The 22706-nt window shown below is 32.9% G+C and overlaps 1 protein-coding gene and 1 long non-coding RNA gene across 3 annotated transcripts; both read right to left on the reverse strand.

Moving 5' to 3' along the window:
- Positions 1-7711: 7711 nt before the first annotated feature.
- LOC136062481 (uncharacterized) lies at positions 7712-8443 on the reverse strand. The gene is made up of 2 exons (XR_010624209.1): positions 8320-8443; positions 7712-8210 (listed from the first exon to the last, which is right to left on the reverse strand). It is a non-coding gene; the product is annotated as an uncharacterized LOC136062481 (long non-coding RNA).
- Positions 8444-8446: 3 nt separating this feature from the next.
- On the reverse strand, positions 8447-19844 carry LOC112026154 (uncharacterized). Of its 2 annotated transcripts, none has more exons than XM_024058839.2 (14): positions 19414-19844; positions 17908-17970; positions 16039-16488; positions 15095-15166; positions 14183-14308; positions 13856-14068; positions 12154-12201; positions 10844-11005; positions 10297-10458; positions 9488-9581; positions 9290-9408; positions 9127-9171; positions 8704-8988; positions 8447-8511 (listed from the first exon to the last, which is right to left on the reverse strand). In XM_024058839.2, the coding sequence occupies exons 1-13, from the start codon at positions 19762-19764 to the stop codon at positions 8755-8757; spliced, it is 2139 nt and encodes a 712-aa protein (XP_023914607.2). In that variant the 5' UTR covers positions 19765-19844; the 3' UTR covers positions 8447-8511; positions 8704-8754. The 2 variants fall into 2 exon arrangements, with proteins under 2 accessions (XP_023914607.2, XP_023914606.2); XM_024058838.2 differs by having other exon boundaries at positions 8621-8988.
- Between the last annotated feature and the right edge of the window lie 2862 nt (positions 19845-22706).

The raw sequence follows: 22706 nt of genomic DNA on the forward strand, positions 1-22706 counted from the left end.
CTTGTTTTGCACTTATCACATTATTTACTACACTATGTAATAGTATATTAATTTAATTAAGTAGAATTGTGGATATGATTCAAAGTAGATTGTAATGAAATCATAATTAATTATAATATAATTAAATTAATTAATTTGATAAAAAATCTAGCGATTAGTGCAATTGTCTAAATATTTAAACCAAAATAAAGCAAACCTAACTCCATCCGGTGTGCTTGCAAAGGTTCCTACTTCATATTCACAATATATGACCATTTTTCCATAAAATAAATTAAAAAACACATAAATAGAACACAAATAAAAAGAAAAAAAAAAAGGAAAAATAGAAAAAAGAAAAAAACAGATTTTGGACTTGGCTTAGAGTTATTGTTGGATGTAGGTGACCCAATAATAATTATTGACCACGTGAAGGAAGTCAAGAGAATTATAGTGTGAACAATTTAAAGTTCAACAAAGTGAAGTGTGGCAAAGCACGACAATGTATGTATCCAATTATTACAAGTTCAACAATGTGTCCAACTAGCTAGGTACGTAGCTAGAGATATTGGAACATCCTGAATAAGTCATAGAAACCTAAAGTCAAGGTTGGACTTTTTTCTAGAGTTGACATTGGAATTTTCTCAATGGTTTGCGTACTCAAGTTTTTCTGGATTGACCAAAGACAAGTAATAGTACAAGCTAGCAATATTTAGGGTATTTAAGAGGGTTGTCCCAGTAGTGCTGTTTAAATTGTCAAATGGCTGCTGGTTAATTAAGACTCAGTTTTGTGGAAATCTGTGCAGATATGCATGCAAGCAAACCCAGCAAGCTTTAACTGCTAGATCATTTTATATATGTAATAAGTATATATTTTCATTTTTCAATTGACTAAAATATTGCTGCTATTCAGACTTTCAATCAAATGATGGATTAATTATAATATATTTCATAATTTTTAGAATAACTACACCATATAAATTCCTCAAATGATAAGGAATAAACACACTATGTTCATTGTTGTTTAGGTCAACTTTGATATGTCAACTTGTCTACTTTATTTAATATTTTTCAATTAACCTCAAATTATAAAAACTAGAAATACTTGTTTACATATATTCATAATTGCTGTTATTATTATGATTGAAATTGAGAAGGATTTCTTTATTGATTAATTAGTTACGTAGCAGTTTAGATTTTATTATATCATTAGTAAAACACAATTTTTTATTCAAACTCGGGAATCGTTCCTAAATTTTAATTCACATTTAATAGTTAATGGTTCTAATTTGTTCTGAATTTTTGCTTTGTGACTGAAAATACACAATTGGTTTTTCAATAGAAAAGGGGAGGGTGTTTTTTTTTTTCTTTTTCAATATTGTGTTTGTTTTAAGATACTATACAAACAATCGAAGATATATATCCAATCCAAAGAGAAAGGGAAGTATTTCTTTTTTTTAGGAAAGGGGATTATTAAATAAAAGAGGATTCCAGATACAAGTACAAAAACGAATACCCCCCCCCCCCCAAAAAAAGTGGAATATTTTCATATATTTTTTTGTACCGTTTTGGCGACATGGTTGAGCGGTAAGGCGGGGGACTGCAAAACATTTTGAATATATTAAATTTATTACAGTTGAATTTCAAGTGGATAAAGTATAATTTTATAAGTTACATATTAACAAGTCGAATTCAACCCACAAGTTGATAAAATATAATTTTCTCAACAAGTACATTTGAATTTCATGTGAATAAAAAATATTTTTTGTAAATTACATATTAATACAAGTCATATTCAACCCGAGTCACAAGTTGATAAAATATAATTCTCTCAATTCAATGGTTGAGCTGGTGTGACTACCTCCATTCTTATTATAAAATTGAATATTTGTTATTAGGTTAAGCTTTTTGAGTAAACTTTTGGTTATTATAGTAATCAAAAGAGGCAATACAATAGGCTCTTATTAATCTTTGTACAACTAGTAAACTTTTCTCGACAAATACAGTTGAATTTCAAGTGATAAAGTATGATATTATAAATTACATATTAACAAGTCATATTCAACCCAAGTCACAAGTTGATAAAATATAATTCTCTCAATTCAATGGTTGAGCTGGTGTGACTACCTCCTTTCTGATTATAAAAGAGAATATTTGTTATTAGGATAAACTTTGAGTAAACTTTTGGTTATTATAGTAATCAAAAGAGGCAATTCAATAAGCTCCAATTAATCTTTGTACAACTAGTAATTCAAAAGGAGAAGCGAGGTTTGAGGTTTGAAAATGAAAAGAAAGTTTTGAGTAGTTGTCATGAGCCACCACTTTAGCCGAAAGGTGTAACTATCATTTTTTTATTTTACAGCTACTGTGCACATTCTCAGTGAAGTTTGGGTCCACAAAAAATGATTATAAATTAAAGTTTCTAATCCTATGATGAACAGTAAGTAGGCCAGTTTTCTGTGATTTCAATTTCACAAAGTTAATTGGTTCAAACCCAGCCCATAAACACACGAGGATCTTTGGTTCTAGAACTTGTCTGTTTGCCATTAAGCAGGGTCCCAATGTCTAAGCAAAGTTTTTTCGTCCTTTTTACTTACCACAAACACAAGAATTCAAAGACAAATTTTCTTGATAGAAAATCCCAGACAAGGTTGTTGAACTAAAATATTTTTTTGTAAGACTCGATTTATTTGTTTTGAAAGTGTTATAAAAATGTTGTGAATATAGCATTTCTCTAAAAATAAAAAAAAATAAAAAAAGAGTTTATAAGGAAACTTCCCAAACTTAGTATACTCCTTAAGAAGCTCAATGTGAGATATACATTTTTTTTTTTTTTGGGGTTCTCTTTCTAAATTGGGTCTTACCCTGTTTTAGGAGCCCAATGTAATTACTAATTAGCATCTATTAAGGATTTAAGAGCCATCCAAAAGTGAAATTATGAATCCAAAAATAATTTAGACATTTATTTTTGGAAAACACAATAATTTAGTCATTTAGACTATGTCATTGCACAAAAATTTCACGGGATAAGTATAATATTAAAGGATTAGTTACAACTTCCAAATTACTCGATTATCTGAAATTGTAGTTCTTTATATTATCTTATTTTAATTTTTACTTTTTCTAGATATATTTTTTCAAACAACATATTTTCATAAAACTGAAAAACAAACTGTACAATAGTTGGATAAATATAAATGTCTTCGACGTGATATGCACATGTTGCATGAAATGGACAAGAGCTATTCTATCTCAAAAACCAAGAATAAATTTGTTATGTTGCTTCCTCCATAAAGCTCTAATGGTAAGTTTAATTTCATTTTACTCCAAACCATTGGGAGATTCAGTGATAGCTTTAAGAAAATAGGGAAGTAATTTGTAATTTAAATGAATGCTGTGTCACAACGAGGACCAGAGAAAGGTCCTGTAATATTAATTCTTTGTCACAATGAGGACCAGAGAAAGGTACTGTAATGTTAATTCTTTTTAGAATTTTTGTGCTCTTGCTGTAAAGCTGGCATGAACATCAGCTAGTCAATTTTTTTTTTTATGGACTAGAACTTTTGTCTTCTTGATTTGTAACTATACAGGAACCTGAATTGGCTAATTTCCAATCAGTATGCTCTTTGTCTGTGCCCCCACAACCATTTTTCCCTTCCAACATGAAAAAAGTACAGAACCAATCAAACAAGTTGGGTCTCTCCCTTGGTGTAAAACCTGTAATGTCATAATTTTTTGTTGTGATCTATGTAAAAACATTACATTTTAATTTTCACAATTACCGATACTCTGATCTAGTTTATTATGATTGAAGTAATATCATTTTCACTTGAATTTATCGCTCATATTACTTTCTTATGCACCATTCACAGCAAATTATGTCAATATTTGTATAAAAAAAACTGTAAAAAAAGATTGTGTGCCTAGACTTGTTAAAGGGACAATATCTCGAGGGAAAAGACGTGTTTCCATATTTTGACCAAAATAATTGTCAAGTTCGAAGGAGTTGTTTGATGAATTTCTCTTGATTGCTGCCACATGCGATGATTCCGACGTATGGTATATCATGTAGCTCTCAGCACAAACATTGTGGGCCTTTGTCCCATCTCATTATCACTGTGTTCTCAATTTTTCTTTCCATTCTCTTACGAAAGGAACTTTAAGATGCAATGGACATGGTATAGCTCATTCATGGAAATATAAATTATTGAGGATAAGGCTAGGAAAACTCCACTGGAATTGCTGTAAAAGTCTAAAAGCTAATTTGTAAAACTTTTTCCTAGATTTCGATATGACATCGTTCTATGTTTGATGTATGAAAAATGTTTTGCCACATTGTAATTAGCTAAAAAAAAAATTCAAAAGAATTCAGGTTAGCATGGTTATCCTAAAGCAACCAAATTATAGTTATCCTTGCCTTTCAAAAATACCAAATCATTTGCTTTGAAATTGAACTTTACGTGCTAAATGGTATGATCAGCTTGGGATTATCAATTATGTATAAACATTTGAAAAAGATGTCATGCCACTCATAGATTTTATTACTCATAAGAGGAAATCTTCTGCTAATTTGTAAAACTTTTTCCTAGATTTCGATATGACATCGTTCTATGTTTGATGTATGAAAAATGTTTTGCCACATTGTAATTAGCTAAAAAAAAAATTCAAAAGAATTCAGGTTAGCATGGTTATCCTAAAGCAACCAAATTATAGTTATCCTTGCCTTTCAAAAATACCAAATCATTTGCTTTGAAATTGAACTTTACGTGCTAAATGGTATGATCAGCTTGGGATTATCAATTATGTATAAACATTTGAAAAAGATGTCATGCCACTCATAGATTTTATTACTCATAAGAGGAAATCTTCGGCGTTAATTAAATATTTAAACTATTCTAGGCCAAATGATGGGCACTCATGTGCTGGAAGGTGAAAAGCAACACAATAATGGTGATCAAAGCCCATGAATATGCCATACCCTGTGCATGCCCCATTGCTGCTCCAACAAGTTCTTTTTATTAGTTTTTTACAGGATTTCTCAAAAAAAAAAAAAAAAAAAATCTCCAATGGGTCCCAACTAGTCAGCTATATCTTGGTTCTCAACACATGTCAAGTTGTGTAAGTTTGCAAATTTCATGTGGGTATTATTAATTGAGACAGGAAATATTTGGTACAGAGTGGTTCAGAATGATGTTTTTGTCCCTGTATGATTCTCACCGATTGTAGTTTTGTTTGTTCTGTAGGATTATTGTACTAGTTAACATTGGATATTTGGAAATCTTCATTAAGAAATGAACAAATCAACTTAATCAAGTATGGGAGAAGAGAAGGCTCTAAGTCTCAAAATCGTTTACTAAACATAATTTGCTGTCATATGGCCAGGAGATAATGCCGTAATGATATTACTCAAATTCTTTTTTATGCAAATAACTTGGGTTCAAATCTTTCCTCCACTCATTGTAAGCAAGAGAGAGAGAGAGAGAGAGAAACACAAAAAACAACTATCTTGCTGCACTAACACCCTTCAAAAAAGTATGCATTAAAGCCTCTGATAGTTGGGGAATTCGTATAATTTCCTTGTAGAGATACTTCTGCCGTTCATTTTGTCTTCTTTTGTCCCGTGTTAGTTATGTTGCAGGGAAACATCCAAGAAAACGAGAAGTAAATATAAATATATAAACTGCCAACTGTTGCTAGGCTAGTATGCCTTAAATAAAAAGAGATGCTACCAAGTATTGGACAGATAAAAATACTGTCCTAAACTTTTAGTGTTCTTTTCATACTTCACAAATTCCAATTTAGTACAAATTTTTAAAATAACTAAAGTTTAAAAAGGGGAAAAAAGAAATCAGACATATGGTATCCTGTATTTGGAGTACAAAATCCATATACAAGATTTAAAAGCTAAAATGTAGCATTAATTGTTATTACACTTTTATTGAGCCACTTTATTGAGGCATTTCAGTCTATTTGGGTCCAGTTCGATATACTTTAGTACAGTTCAGTTCATTCGATCTTTCAGTCCACTATGGTCCACTCCAATCTACTTCGGTGATGCGTTAGAAGTAGAGGATTGTGTAGAGAGAGGAGCTGATTCATTATGTCACAATTTCAACATAATATTGGTAGGTTCTTGATAAAATTACATTTTTCTTATATTATTAAAGTCTTGTATTCTTTTTTCTAATTAATGAGTAATAAAAGCCATCCTCATCTATTGCACTCGTCCGAGAGACATATGGTTTGTCCAGACCTGACAATTATACCAACTTATCTACCATAGGCAAGAACTAGTTGTCCATACCGCACGACTCGCCCGAAGTGCATTCATCCACAATGAACTCTACCAAAATATGCCATAATGACAATCACTCTACAATCATGCAGGACAAGTTATCCTTGGGTATCACAAATGGATATTGTTCCTCCAGCCCACGACTTTTGAACATGGAAACAATCTCTGAGTATCTCGCTCCCACTAATTCCATACTGCAATCACGCCTCCTATAAGGAATGTGGCAAAAATCAAGGGAATGTGGTCCACTCAAGACTTCCTATATAAACACCAGACCTCTCTCATTTCAAGGTATGTGTGGAAAATCCCAACTCTTGCACATTTAGAGTATCTTTTATGAGATTCTAACTTAATCATCAGAAGGTCTCTGATTGGCATGACAATGGTGCACTCTGAGAATGTTTCCTTCCTTACAAGTATTCCAAAGCTTCTTAGTTTGGGCAATTAGCTCACTGATTTCTTATATTACCACTAATATAAGTGACGAATTTACTTATATATGTTTCCTCTTTAGGCCACTAAAGACGTATAGAAGATAAATCGTTTGAAAGAAGCACTAGAAACAAATTTCGAGCACAAAGTTATATTATTTAGAAAATATCTCGCCTTATATAATAATTGAATCTATGTTTCCTTAAAAAAAACTAAAGAAAATTTAAAATACTTTAACATATATAGATAGCTTAATTTAGAAAATTTAATATATTGTATCGTTTATACTTTGTTTGAAAATAATATCATTTTAAGAAGGGTTTGAGATTTAACACTTATAAATCTCACTCTCATATACTATTTTTATTTTCATTTAACAAAAAAATAAATTGTCAAATTTTTTCGCATTGCATTAGTTTGCAACTAGTGAAATACTAAAAGTGGGACAAAATATTTTTGTTCGCATAGACATGATCATCATAAGAGCACCACCCTTCAATTTTCATTAGGTGCATGACATCCAAACTCCATCTCAAAACGTGGGCCTTTATCAATCCTAGTGTTTTACACCCTAATAATTGTTGATGAAGGCGACACAATCATGTTCAAGGTTAATCCATGGAATGGCATAGAATCATACCCGAGGCAATTATTTTTTTGAGAGACATCAAAGTCTGATTACAGATTAATAGTGCTTCTTGGGGAATGAATGCTAAAGGTATTTCACAAGTTTACTCAAATTGACAGGAAAAACAAGAATGTGTTTTCTTCTATTTATTCATTTATTATCTTCCCCGAGAGAGAATTTTTCTCTGATGGATGCCTGGAAATTAGCAGTCAAATGTAATAAAAACCAGTCTTATGTGCCATATGTAGTTGAATAGTATGGTAGAAATAGAAGATGAATATGGTTGATAAGAACGTGTCAACGATACTACTTTATAGTTAACTTAATGCCAATGGGAGAAAAAATATTTATTAAAAAAAAAAAAAAAAAACTCCTTGATCTGCAAAACTTAAAATTTCTTCTTCTTCTTCTTCCACCCTTCTTCACTTTTGCTAAATGCAAACCTCTACCTTCATAGCATCTAATAAATGTTGCCATATGATCAAAATGTCCACATGATTAAATGCTACTTCCTAATTTACAAGTGATCAATATTTTGATATAAGTTGTAAACTGCAACAAAGTCAAATTTTACAAAATTCTTTCACAAGTCCAGCTTGCTTGAGACGTCTTTGCTTTGCAACTTCCATGTGGTTAGAGAACAACTATTGTGTCAGATTAGCAATCAACGTGACTTCTAATATGCTCTTCCACAACTCACCCTAGGATCCTCTTCAGTTGTAGACTCCAAGCAAATTACTAAACTCAACTGTTTCATGATCACTGGAGCAATGCACATAGTGATGTCTAATGGACGCCAAAAGACATGATTCCTTGATTTTTTTTTCATCTCAAGTCCAAATGTTAGGTTCAAATTGAAACAGTTCAGACTCTTCCAAGCTGTAAAAGAATTTATCAGATGCATTAGCATAAGAGGTAATATTGCTAATAATACAAAAATGAATTCTTCCATGACTTTCAATTAAGAAGATAATGGAAGTATACTTACAGGTTAACAATATAGGAAGCTGAAGTTGAAACCCCAACCACTACCTATCTTGGCTATTTGGGATCAATATGTAGATTACCAACCTTTTCTCTTGTGGCTTGCATCAGTTACAGAAGAAACAACCAAATTGTTTTTTTTTCATCTCAAGTCCAAATGTTAGGTTCAAATTGAAACAGTTCAGACTCTTCCAAGCTGTAAAAGAATTTATCAGATGCATTAGCATAAGAGGTAATATTGCTAATAATACAAAAATGAATTCTTCCATGACTTTCAATTAAGAAGATAATGGAAGTATACTTACAGGTTAACAATATAGGAAGCTGAAGTTGAAACCCCAACCACTACCTATCTTGGCTATTTGGGATCAATATGTAGATTACCAACCTTTTCTCTTGTGGCTTGCATCAGTTACAGAAGAAACAACCAAATTGGCTTCTAGTACTTCACAACTCCAGCACTCTGAGCCTTGCCCAAAGAATATTCTATGCAACTGTCTAACAAATTAAAATTTCTTGCCACTGCAAAACCTGCAAACATGCCATCGACTGCTGCACTTACAATCCCACCAGCATACCCTGCCCCTTCACCAACTGGATATAATCCTTTCAACGATGTGCTCTCATAGGTGTCAGTGTTGCGGGGAATCTGGATGGGAGAGCTGGTCCTGGTCTGGGAGCCACAGGTGGCAAAAAATGTTAAGTGCAGAAGAGAAAATGTGCCAACACCCTTGAGCAAGAAAACATTTGCTAAGGAATCCCAATGGTACAAAAAGGGAAAATGTAGTAATATGAAACTAAATGGACTTACCTCCACTCCATGAAGAAGGGCCTCACTGGTTATGAATCCTGGCAACTGAAAGTTCCAAATTGTCAATTAAAAAAAAAAAAAAAATTTAGTTAAAGTTCCACTAGTCAACCGTAAAGGAAAAGGCAAGTGAAGAATACTAAGTGAAAGAAAATAAAGATTAAACCTCTTTGTCAAATGTTGAGATCGAGTGTTGCAAAGCCTCTGTTATATGAATTGGGAATAGCTCATGGAGATTTGCTGCCTTCACTCCTAACCGATAACTTGATGGTGGCACAGATGTTACTGAAAAAAGAAGTCAAAAAAAGCTTAGATAAAGGCTTGAAAGTATAACCAATTTGGGTTAATGAAATTACAAATCTACCTGATAACCTGTTTTCCATAAAATCAGTAACCGTCTGGACAGGCACCACAAAATTTCCCCCGCCCATTATAGCTGCTTTGCGCTCAAATTCCATCTGAACGATGAGACATTGTAAAATGACAATTGAGCTAATGTATGGTGGTTTAGAGTTATTTTCTGAAGTTTATGTAAAATTATGCATGTTCTAACAAAAAAGATAATTCACTTGAGCATGGTGTAATTTAATGCATCTATGGAAAAACTACCCACAAAAATGGATAGGCATGGATTGAAAAGATGTACTGTTAATCCAAAAGTTTGCTATTCCTATAAAAGTTGGTGGGAGGAAAGAGAGTTGTATTAGTGGTGCAGACACCACATACAGGTCACCAATCACAAGGTTGTATGATAAAGCCTGTTAAATCCCATTGAGCCTGAGTTCGATTAATTTATTAGACCCTGATTTGAATTTTTTTTTTTGTATTTAATGTGATTGATTACAAGCATAATCATTTCCTGTAATTGATTATGGATTATTTTCTTTCCTTTATAAAGTCATCCTAGAAGCCCTATTAGAAACAGGCCCCGATAATGTTGCTGTCATATTGAATTTGATATATGAAAAATTGAGTGATATTTTCTCTAGCTTGATGGTGATTCCAAGCAGCCTTACGTAGTGAAGCCTAGGGTTGTCATTCCCCCCCCCCCCTCCCCCCCCCCTCTTTTGTTTTTCTTACTCTTGCAACCCTGTGCTGCATCAACTAGAACTGACCAAAGAAAAGAAATATAAATAGGAAAGTAAAATACTAAAGTCAGGACTAAAAAGATGCCTGAAATTCAACCCCTGCAAGAGGTCCACCGCAACCTAGTGTTTCAAAATCCTTTGTAGAGACGGTTGCAACAAGTGCAGCGTTTGCCCACTTAGATGCACGTCGAGAGAAGGACATGCCGTTGACACAGAGTTCTGAAGGATTTGTACTTGTGAGAACAACCTGCAGATATATACATGAACTCATTTAGTGTAATTTATTACAGACACATTTACTACCACAATGATGACACTTTGCCTCTCCCTAAATCAACTTGCCTATAACTTAACCAAAGTAAAATTTTCTTCCTATGCAAGAGCAGTTGTAGATTTGCAGATCACCTTACCAAATGCTTGAAAATCCCCCACAGGTACTACAAATAATTCAACTGACAGCAATGAAAATTAAAAAAATAAAAATAAAAACATCTTCTCATTTAAGCCATTGAGGCAAATGCCCCGCCAAAACATAAGGCAACCATTAGGTGACTACATATCTTTGTGACTATGCATCAAAAGTGCATCAAGAAGCAGAAGCATTGCAAAAGGAATTATAAGGAAGAACATACCTGCCCACCAGGACACATGCAGAAGGAATAGCAATTGCGACCTGTTGCTCCTAAATTGGAGGATGGGCCACCATCCTCTCCGTTAATATAATTGACCACCTTGTAATCTGCCACAGGTACTTTTCCACGTCCCTTATAAACCTCAGTGGCCAATGCAGAATACTACACATTTGTACAAATGAGTTTTTTTTTTTTTACATTTTTGCTCACAATAAAAATCAGATAGCTAAAAAAACAATTTATATGACATAATCAAGCAGTAGAAATCAACAAGTTAGGACTTGGACAAGCCCTTGAAGAAAAATTTAGTGATTATAAATTAAAGACAGGTTGAACCAACCTCCTAGTCTACCAACTATTAATGAAGAAAAGAAAGATTAAAAGGAAATAACTTAGCCTACCGACACCAAGATATCCAAGAATTAGATCATATGATATGATTCATATATGCTAAAGTATGTTTTTAATGCTTCAGAAAATAAATCCCCTTTTATTTATTTTTTCTTTTTAAAAATTATTTAGGATCAGAAATTCTCTCTTTTGAAATTCTTTAAAGAAAGATTTGCACTAGAATTTGACTCTTTACCCTGTCCCATATATAACAAATATTTTTCAGTGCAATCACTGTGTACAACTCAATTTAAGTTCTGAGCTTTCTCAATTGTTTCTTTCAAATTACTGCTTTGATTTAATTTTTCTATAATTTGACTCTTCAGCCCATTTAGATGCCTATTTGCACTAAGTATCTCTGATGATGCTACAGAAGAGAGAGAGAGAGAGAGAGAGAGAGAGAAGCAGAAGAAGAAGAAGAAGAAGACATTGGTGCAAGAGATCCATGGGATCACGATTTCTAAAAGTGGAAATGAATAACTGTAATCCCATAGTGGTGATGTCCCTATTATGGAAGATTACGGCAACTAATCTTCAATGCATATGCTAGAAGTTCTTTATTTATTTATTTTCAATTAGTAAGTTACACACAAACCCAATGGGTTTTGAGCCCAAGACCTTATCCTCCACTGTGCTCTTACAAAGGGAGGAGGCGTCATTTAAACTGGAGCTAATTGGCTAGAAGTTCATGGTTTGTTAAAAAAGGAAAAAGCATGAAATCTTCTGTGGAATCATGCTATTCTACGATTCAAACCATGAAATTTTCATTGGTCAGTTAGTGCAAGTCAATAAGTTAAGGAACAAAAGTGCACTATTATAGCAGATAAGCAGAATATATTAACTAAGTGACTTCTTATTTGAGAATGAGTTGAAACAGTAGTTGATCAATTTTCGGAAAAGAATAGAACAATACAACCAACCTGTATTCTATTTATTAGCTCTTGAGGATGCTCGATCCGCAAACCAACCTGTACAGCCATGTTAGATGCAATAAAATTACGAAAATATCACAAGCTCAAGAATCAAACACAATAAAATATTATTTTGACCATTAAATGGATGCCAAATTCAGACAATTATGAATTCAAATTTCAAAATACAAAATTTTAAAACAAAGGGAATGTAGAGTCTGCATTCTCAATTTAGCATCATGTTTCCAACACTGTGTGGTGAGCAACATAGTTATCATACAATCTTAAGCTACAAGAGCCATATCATGTTCACATCTATTCATGCTTCACCTACACCAATTAAGAGAACAGGAAGGCTGATATGGCATATGTATGTTAAGTCTTTGAGATCCTAAATATAGCGCACCTACTCACTACTTATTTACAACAATCTTTACAAAATCATCCCATGCTTCACAATGGTACGTATAATTCACCAAACTAGTACAATCTACAAAACCCAAATATTCAGTTTTTTTTTTTTTTTTATTAATATTCAATATATATTGTTGTCATGGTAATTAAATAAAACCAAGGGAACCACCATTGCACAGCCATGGTACCAACTAGGTTTAAAACAGGCCATGCTGAATATTGATATGTTAGTAGTATGCAGCTGGATTTCACAATACCCAACCCAGGCCTCAAATGTAGTGGACTACGACAGACCTCTGTTCTACTTACATATATATATATATAATACAATGAGTCAAAATCCAGCCTCAAGGCTATATGTAGAACTTGCAATTATTAAATTATACAAGCATTTTTAATCTAAAATAATATAATGATTGAATTTATACTTGCAATAAACAGTGAGCATTAATTTACAGCTGGTACTGAATTTGAACAGCCTAGATAACTATCCTCAACCTTAACTATCCTCAACCTGCGCCTATGGGGTTGAGAACAGGTCCTTCCAATCATCAGGACAACACAACTTAACCTGTTCATCCCACAATGAACCAACCACAGCCGCACTATCATGTGAACCACATCTAAAATGGTATGGCCATAATATGTATTCATTGGCCCCCACCAACACCATCACTCACAATATTTCCAACCATTCATCTATTGCTACACCATCATGACCAACTTTGTACTGTCAATTCATACATCCTAATAATCCAATTAAGACTATGAGTGTCATGCGCATATATTTTCTGTGCCTCTAACAGATATTGTATGAATTTAAGTGTGTTATCCCTACATATCACAGTACTGCCACCCCTCAATAAATGCCAGTTGCAGTGCCAACCAACACCTTATCTATAGCTGCCAAAACTAATTTGGACACACATCAGATGAACATGCAGGATTGAGATTGCTACAAGAACAACATAATTATTCATAACATATCCGGAGAAGTGAACTATATAAGGAAGACTCTTTTGGCTAACAAGATACTCATCCAAAGACATCACATCGTGATCAAAACAGCATCCATTAATTTCTTTCCCTCTCCAAGGAAGTTGTATTACTCTAAAAAGAATTAATAAAGGAAGTTCCAGAAACAATTTTGCACAACCAACAATCAGAAGTTGAAATGTAAACAAAGTGGGAACGCATGTGAAATGTACAGGAGCAAACACTTACAAATGGGCAAACATACAAGACCCATGTGTAAATATTGAAATTGCCATGTAATTATCCAGAAGCAGAAACTTACGGCAAAATCTTTTGGGACCAAGACCATGTTATGAGAAAGAAGCATCTGGTATATGTCACGTGCAGAATGCCCAACAGCCAGAACAACCCCATCATATCCCAACTTCTGGCTATTGAACTGTAATTTATCTCTCGAATCAGAGACTCTAACCCCTACAACATGTCCATCCTCTACAAGCAGATCATCTACCCTTGTCCCAAACTTGATAGTGACCTAAGCACATTAACAAAAATAAATGTAGTAAAATCTGATAATATGTGCTATTAATCCCGATTGGCAACAATGTTCATATATTTCTGATATGAAGAAGTTAGATATGTTACTCACACCCAGCCCTTGCAGATGTTGCCGAAAGTTGCGAAGCAATGGAATCAACCTATCCGTTCCCAAGTGAGGCTTGCCATCTATCAAGATATTTTTTGGAGCTCCAAAGTGAACTAAAGTTTTCATAACCTGAGACAAGAGAACTGAGTCAACTCATAGAAAAAACCATGAAAAACCTGAAGTTTCCTGGTGGCAGAACAAACTTTCAAAAGTGGAGATTTTTGATCATGTGATTTGGCAAATTGGCATAGGAGGTTCAAGGGTTAATTGCTTATGCAATGATTCTACATAGAAAATGGCTTTTGTCATGTCCTGGAAAAAGAAAAGAGTTCGAAAAATTGATGTTACTCATTTTTTTTTAATTAAAAAAAAATCCAACAATTGAAGTAAGTGTTTCAACGGAGCCTTAATCTGAGTTCATCTCTAAATTTATACATTATGCTCAATCTTACTAAGCATCGTCACTGAATAAACCATGTTGGCAGCTGAAGTTTAGATTCTTATAAAAAAATAGGAAACATTTATTCATTGTCCACTTGCATGTCTTACTGAAAAAATTCCAAAAAAATTTATATCAATTCACAGGTGAAAACAACATCTTCACAAATTGCAATTAGCACGTTATGCTCAATCTTACTAAGCATCGTCACTGAATAAACCATGTTGGCAGCTGAAGTTTAGATTCTTATAAAAAAATAGGAAACATTTATTCATTGTCCACTTGCATGTCTTACTGAAAAAAATTCCAAAAAATTTTATATCAATTCACAGGTGAAAACAACATCTTCACAAATTGCAATTAGCAGGAGCTATGGCTCCAGCACAAAGGCACAACAGGAAAATAATTATGTAGTACAAAGTTAAATCTAATTACAAGAAGGAAAATAAAAATCACAAGGATGAAGTAGTTCTAACCGCCTGAACACTGCCACTGTTTCTTCCAATTCTAGTTACTAGCTTTCCATCACTCCAGGTACCTGCACCACCCTGCCATGCATAAGTCCTTATATAAATGATTCAAAGTAAACAAATAATGAAAAATCATCAGCATGAAAGTTGGAATGACCAAGGAAAAAGAATAAGAATAATGAAACAAATATAAAAATGATCCATGTGAATGTATTTACAGTAACAAATTGCTAGTCTTGCACATGAATATAAAATTCAGATGTAACACAAGATATACCCCTTTGTAGAATAACAGTAACACACTATAAATTGTAGTTCGACATAAAATAAAAACTATGAAAAGTCAAGCTAACCACATCATATATCATAAACTTTGACCCTAGCTTCAATACAAGTTCAGACTCCACAAAACCCAGGCTGCATAATTGGTTTCAATAGATGAACAGCCCAGATACCTGCTTTTCAAATTATATGAGTAGCATCCCTAAGGGCTAACTTTTAGTAACTTCAAATGAAATTATGAAAATCAGGAGCAGATGATCTTATCTCTAGGCGACTAAAAAGAATACTATCATCACTTCTCACAAATTGATAAACAGAGGCAATTCACAAGCCATGTCCACTAAAGCAATGATTAGGAAATACATTAAAATTTTAGACCATAAATCAATCCCTCTTAAAGTGAGTCGTTTTTTTTTAACATTAGGGGGTCCCACTTTGGGGGTTTTTGAGTATTTCAATAAAGAACCACTTGCCCAGAAAGCTGAAGCAATTAGGAAATTGTGAATTTAATCATTATTCTAATACTCTCCCCTTACATATAAGCCCATACACCCCCTTAATAAGTGGAGACCAACATGTGGGACTTTTAACTATTCAAGGAAAGCACAAGATAAAATTAGAGATACTATACAACCTTAATAAAAGCACTAAGTGAATCGAGATATAACCTCCCCAAAGCAAAAATTGCTTTCCTTTTGTAGAATACGGCGAACTACCAAGGCACCAATGTCACGCCCCCTTTGTTCAACAGCTTGACCTCTTTCTATTAAGGTAACATCAGCACCAAGTTCTGCAAGAACAAGAGAAGCAAACAGGCCGGATGGTCCACTACCGACGACTGCTATTTTTGTCTTTTTGATTGTTGGGCACTTGGATGATTGTTCTGACCCAGAATAAATGTTATGTCCATTTTCTGTTGTCACTATATCTTTGGGGTTCTTTTTGGAATCATGAATTATACTAATCAAATCACCAGAAGCTCTTTCATTAGGTATATGTTCTATGAGCCCAAGTTTAGGCTCCAACCGAGAAATGAAATCCCAGGTACGAGGCTCGAGACTCAGGAGTTTACTGACATCCATGTCCACAGTATATACAAATTTTGGTTCCTTCAACATCTAGAAAACATCAGTAAAGTCGATTAATTTCATACACACGTAATTGCAAGTCTGAATTATTTATCAATGTCCTCCTTTATTAACAACGATGAATAACATATAACAAAGGAAGCAAAACTAATAGGATACAGAGAAGGATAAATGACAAAAGATATCAAATCACCTAGTGCATAAGAAAACTGCAGGCTTTGGCTGAATAAGCATAAATGTAAGTACCCATCATAAAGTGGTCATGCTAACTTAAAAACCCCATAAAAATTTCAGGACATGATTCCAGCAAAGTGGCATTAAAACACTACCAAAAGGCTGCAGTAAGTACATGCATAATTTAAAAAAAAAAAAAAAAAGTTGCGAAGTTGAAAGTAATGAAAACATATTTCAGAACAAACAATATCTGTTAGATATTAGGTGAGGCATTAGGTTAGTAGAGAACTTAATTTTTTTTTATTGCGTTGGTGGAGCATGATTCATAACAATAGATTACTATAAAGTTTTAGCAAACCATTGTCTATAATGGATTCTTTGTTGCAGGTGGCGTTTCTAAATTATTGACAGGTCATTTGATATTATCTAAGAAGTCAAATCACTTAAATGATGTTTTTCTGTCCTCTAATTAGAATATATTTATGAGTTTACCCCAAAATCATCTTGTTAGGATAAGTGATCAAAGGTTATTATAGTACCTGTCTTCAATGTTTTCATTGACTTAATCTCAAGTCATAATGTCATATATATACGCATTCATGCAATGGAAATCAGAAATCCTTAACTAATTGTTTCAAGTTTCATGGAAGCAATATAAGGAAAATTTTATTGTCCTGTATAGTAACTTGCCCAAAGATTTATTATATGTTGCGCCTTCACATATTTACATCTAGAGTGATGACTGCAGGGAACATAAGACTAAGGGATATCCATGAATCATCCCAAATGAATATAGTCTAATGGTTAAACCTATTAGTTTGAGCAATGACATAGAATCATCAAGGTCTGCTCAATAAACTTTGAATATATATATATATATATATAGATCCTGTTAACGGATGCTCTTAGGGCAATTGTTAATAAACCATTTTAGGCAAGTTTTGACACCACTTTCATGGGATATATAAAAAGCCGTCAAAAAAAATTAATTGCTCTTTTCTTTTCCCATAAAAAAGTTTTTAAAAATATTTCCTAAACTAATGCTCCTAGGACATCTGTTAACTTTTCCCTATATATATGTATGTGTAAAGTCTGATGAACCATGCCCATGCAACTAGTTTTCTACTAAACTTATTGTTCTTTCAATATATTCATTAAATTAAATAAGGATACTAGAATACAAAGAATAAGGCAAAAACCTTTTGAAGTTAACAACAGTAATTATAATCCAACTTCTTTCTTTAATTGTACATATAATTCTCTCGTTGAACAGACCTTCCTTGCATCAAAAGATTTCCGAACAACGGAGAAAGCATCCTGTGGCAGCATAGAAGCAACCTGGCATGATTAAGAAAAGAATGCTGATGAAATACCTCACCATTACCATCCATTACTCAAATAAACAAGTGTATATTGGAAAGACTAGTCACTGAGAAAATGTGGGAACTACAAAGATATGCGAAACTTACACTATGTTTGGTAACTGTTTTTTTTTTCTTATTTTCTATTTTCGAAAACAATTTTCTATTTTTATAACTAAAAAACTTGTTTGACAACCTAAAATGGATAGAAAACAAAAACTGTTCTCAAAACTCAATTTGTGAAGAAAACTGAAAACATGCAAAAGTTAGCATTAAAGTTAATGAAAATACACATTTAATTTAATGAATCTGTCTTATTTAATGAGTTAGCATTAAAGTTCAAATCTTAGTAACAACATATTTTAGTATACCTGGTGTGTCTTGCACCCACAACCTCACTGTCTACCTTGCTCTTACAAGGGGAGGAGATGCCATTTGACCTAGAGCCTATTGGCTAGAAAAATCTAATACTTACATATGAGAAACATAATCAACTATAACATACATTTGGGAAAAACTGATTTCAAAGATTATCAATGAATCCTTTTTGGCAGCCAATAAAATTTACCACAAGCAAAAAGGTCAAAATTATATATTATGAGTATAGCTCAAAATTTTCCTTTCTTCTTTCTTTCATATTATAAATTTTCTCAACAACCAAACAGAAATTATATTTGCTTGTAGAACTGGTCCTAATAATTATCGTAATTGAGGTCAGTCTTTCATTTTCTATAATCCAACCCAACAAAATCCCCAGTTCTCAAAATTTTTCCTTTCCTCAACTTTCTCAGCATTCAAACAGACCAATTAGTTAAAAAGTGGCAGAAAACATTAATTAATCCCATTTGGCTTCCGAGAAAATGACTCACAAGCAAAAAGGTCAAAATTATATACTAATATTATGAGACTAAAAGACAGAGCATAGTTCAAAATATTCCTTTTTTCTTTTTTTCATTGCATTAACTTTCTCCACAACCAATCAGAAAATTACATATTACTTTTTAAAACCGGACCTAATAATTATCATAATTGAGGACAGTCTTTCATTTCCCATACCCCAACCCACCAAAAGCCCCCAATTCTCAAACTTTTTTTATTTTCCAACACTTTCTCAGCATCCAAACGGTAAGGTTGTTTATAAATCCTCTTTGGCAGCCAATAAAATGTACCACAAGCAACAAGGTCAAAATTACATATATAAACAGTTCAAAAATTTTCCTTTCTTCTTTCTTCCATATCACAAACTTTCTCTACAACCAAACAGAAAACTAAATATTACTTATAGAACCGGCCTAATAATTCTCATAGTTGAGGTCATTCATTCACTTCCCATACTCCAACCCACCAAAACTCCCCAATTCCCAAAGTTTGTTTTTTATTATTTTCCTACACTTTCCCAGCATCCGAACAGAAACATTACCGGGAATTCGATCACTTTGGCAATCTCTTGGAGCAAACCCGGGGATACGCCGAGAAAGTCCTTGCCGGGGTCACTGTGAATCGGAACTCCGAGCTTGGAGAGCCTCCAAACGCCTTCGAATTTGTTGTCGACCGTAGTTAGGGTTAGGGTTTGCTTTCGCTTTTGTTTCAGCTTCTTCTTCTCCGAAGGGTAGCGTTGCTTACCGGTTCTCTTGGCGCAGAGGATTCGGGGTGTTTGGGAACGGGAATAAGGGAGCCTTGGGATTGGAAAGGGGAGTCCACGGTTAGGGTTTGGAGGGTGGTGGAGAGTTTGGAGATGGAGAGGAACAAGGTTGGAAGGAAGAAGAGACATTGAGGAAGTGAAGTGAGTGAGAGCAGCTCGTTCCACTCTGGGTTTGGGATAAGGTAAACTCTATAGTCTATACGGGAAAAAAAAAAAAAGAATAAAACGAGGGAAAGAAACGTCATGTCGTAATGTAAACATAACGATCGGCACAATTGCAACGGTTAAAAAGGTTTAAAAAGTCCATAACAACTCTGCGACTCCTTATATAACTCTTTTTTTTTTTATGTGAATTTTAAAATTTTAATTATTTAATTTAATATTTTTTATATTCTTAAAATGTGAATAAAATTTCATTTAAATCAGATATTAGTTATTGTTTGTCTTTTGGCTTTGCTGCTTAACTACTAAGGGGTTTTATTTATTTATTTTTGTGTATTTTTTATGTGTGTCTTGCTTCTAGTAAGGATAAAATTATTTCATTTAATTTTTTTTAAAGGATCGGACTATTTGTTTTGGGTAAAATTGGTTGATTAAGCTTAATTGTTTTTAACTTTACTATTGGTAATTTTGTTGTTGGGCTAATTTTTTGGGCTTGTATATTTTGTTTTAAATTTTATATCAAGTTTTATTTATTTATTTTATTTATTTTTTTAAAAAGAGGAAAATGATAGGGCTACAAACTTTTTTTTTACAAATTATTAATGTAGTGAGTGATTATTGGTAAGTTAAAAAGTTATGTAAATAGTGAGATTAGATGCGAACCAATAAGAATTTGCTACCTCAGTAGTTTGTAAAAATGTTGTAGAAAATTTTGTGATATGGTATTACTTGTAAAAGAATCTATAATACTAGCCTCATTACACATGCNGTAGAGAACTTAATTTTTTTTTATTGCGTTGGTGGAGCATGATTCATAACAATAGATTACTATAAAGTTTTAGCAAACCATTGTCTATAATGGATTCTTTGTTGCAGGTGGCGTTTCTAAATTATTGACAGGTCATTTGATATTATCTAAGAAGTCAAATCACTTAAATGATGTTTTTCTGTCCTCTAATTAGAATATATTTATGAGTTTACCCCAAAATCATCTTGTTAGGATAAGTGATCAAAGGTTATTATAGTACCTGTCTTCAATGTTTTCATTGACTTAATCTCAAGTCATAATGTCATATATATACGCATTCATGCAATGGAAATCAGAAATCCTTAACTAATTGTTTCAAGTTTCATGGAAGCAATATAAGGAAAATTTTATTGTCCTGTATAGTAACTTGCCCAAAGATTTATTACATGTTGCGCCTTCACATATTTACATCTAGAGTGATGACTGCAGGGAACATAAGACTAAGGGATATCCATGAATCATCCCAAATGAATATAGTCTAATGGTTAAACCTATTAGTTTGAGCAATGACATAGAATCATCAAGGTATGCTCAATAAACTTTGAATATATATATATATATATATAGATCCTGTTAACGGATGCTCTTAGGGCAATTGTTAATAAACCATTTTAGGCAAGTTTTGACACCACTTTCATGGGAAATATAAAAAGCCGTCAAAAAAATTAATTGCTCTTTTCTTTTCCCATAAAAAAGTTTTTAAAAATATTTCCTAAACTAATGCTCCTAGGACATCTGTTAACTTTTCCCTATATATATGTATGTGTAAAGTCTGATGAACCATGCCCATGCAACTAGTTTTCTACTAAACTTATTGTTCTTTCAATATATTCATTAAATTAAATAAGGATACTAGAATACAAAGAATAAGGCAAAAACCTTTTGAAGTTAACAACAGTAATTATAATCCAACTTCTTTCTTTAATTGTACATATAATTCTCTCGTTGAACAGACCTTCCTTGCATCAAAAGATTTCCGAACAACGGAGAAAGCATCCTGTGGCAGCATAGAAGCAACCTGGCATGATTAAGAAAAGAATGCTGATGAAATACCTCACCATTACCATCCATTACTCAAATAAACAAGTGTATATTGGAAAGACTAGTCACTGAGAAAATGTGGGAACTACAAAGATATGCGAAACTTACACTATGTTTGGTAACTGTTTTTTTTTCTTATTTTCTATTTTCGAAAACAATTTTCTATTTTTAAACTAAAAAACTTGTTTGACAACCTAAAATGGATAGAAAACAAAAACTGTTCTCAAAACTCAATTTGTGAAGAAAACTGAAAACATGCAAAAGTTAGCATTAAAGTTAATGAAAATACACATTTAATTTAATGAATCTGTCTTATTTAATGAGTTAGCATTAAAGTTCAAATCTTAGTAACAACATATTTTAGTATACCTGGTGTGTCTTGCACCCACAACCTCACTGTCTACCTTGCTCTTACAAGGGGAGGAGATGCCATTTGACCTAGAGCCTATTGGCTAGAAAAATCTAATACTTACATATGAGAAACATACATATGAGAAACATAATCAACTATAACATACATTTGGGCAAAACTGATTTCAAAGATTATCAATGAATCCTTTTTGGCAGCCAATAAAATTTACCACAAGCAAAAAGGTCAAAATTATATATTATGAGTATAGCTCAAAATTTTCCTTTCTTCTTTCTTTCATATTATAAATTTTCTCAACAACCAAACAGAAATTATATTTGCTTGTAGAACTGGTCCTAATAATTATCGTAATTGAGGTCAGTCTTTCATTTTCTATAATCCAACCCAACAAAATCCCCAGTTCTCAAAATTTTTCCTTTCCTCAACTTTCTCAGCATTCAAACAGACCAATTAGTTAAAAAGTGGCAGAAAACATTAATTAATCCCATTTGGCTTCCGAGAAAATGACTCACAAGCAAAAAGGTCAAAATTATATACTAATATTATGAGACTAAAAGACAGAGCATAGTTCAAAATATTCCTTTTTTCTTTTTTTCATTGCATTAACTTTCTCCACAACCAATCAGAAAATTACATATTACTTTTTAAAACCGGACCTAATAATTATCATAATTGAGGACAGTCTTTCAT

The sequence above is a fragment of the Quercus suber genome, unplaced genomic scaffold, assembly GCF_002906115.3.
Source record: "Quercus suber isolate HL8 unplaced genomic scaffold, Cork oak 2.0 scaffold_419, whole genome shotgun sequence".
In the NCBI taxonomy this organism is placed as follows: Eukaryota; Viridiplantae; Streptophyta; class Magnoliopsida; order Fagales; family Fagaceae; genus Quercus; species Quercus suber.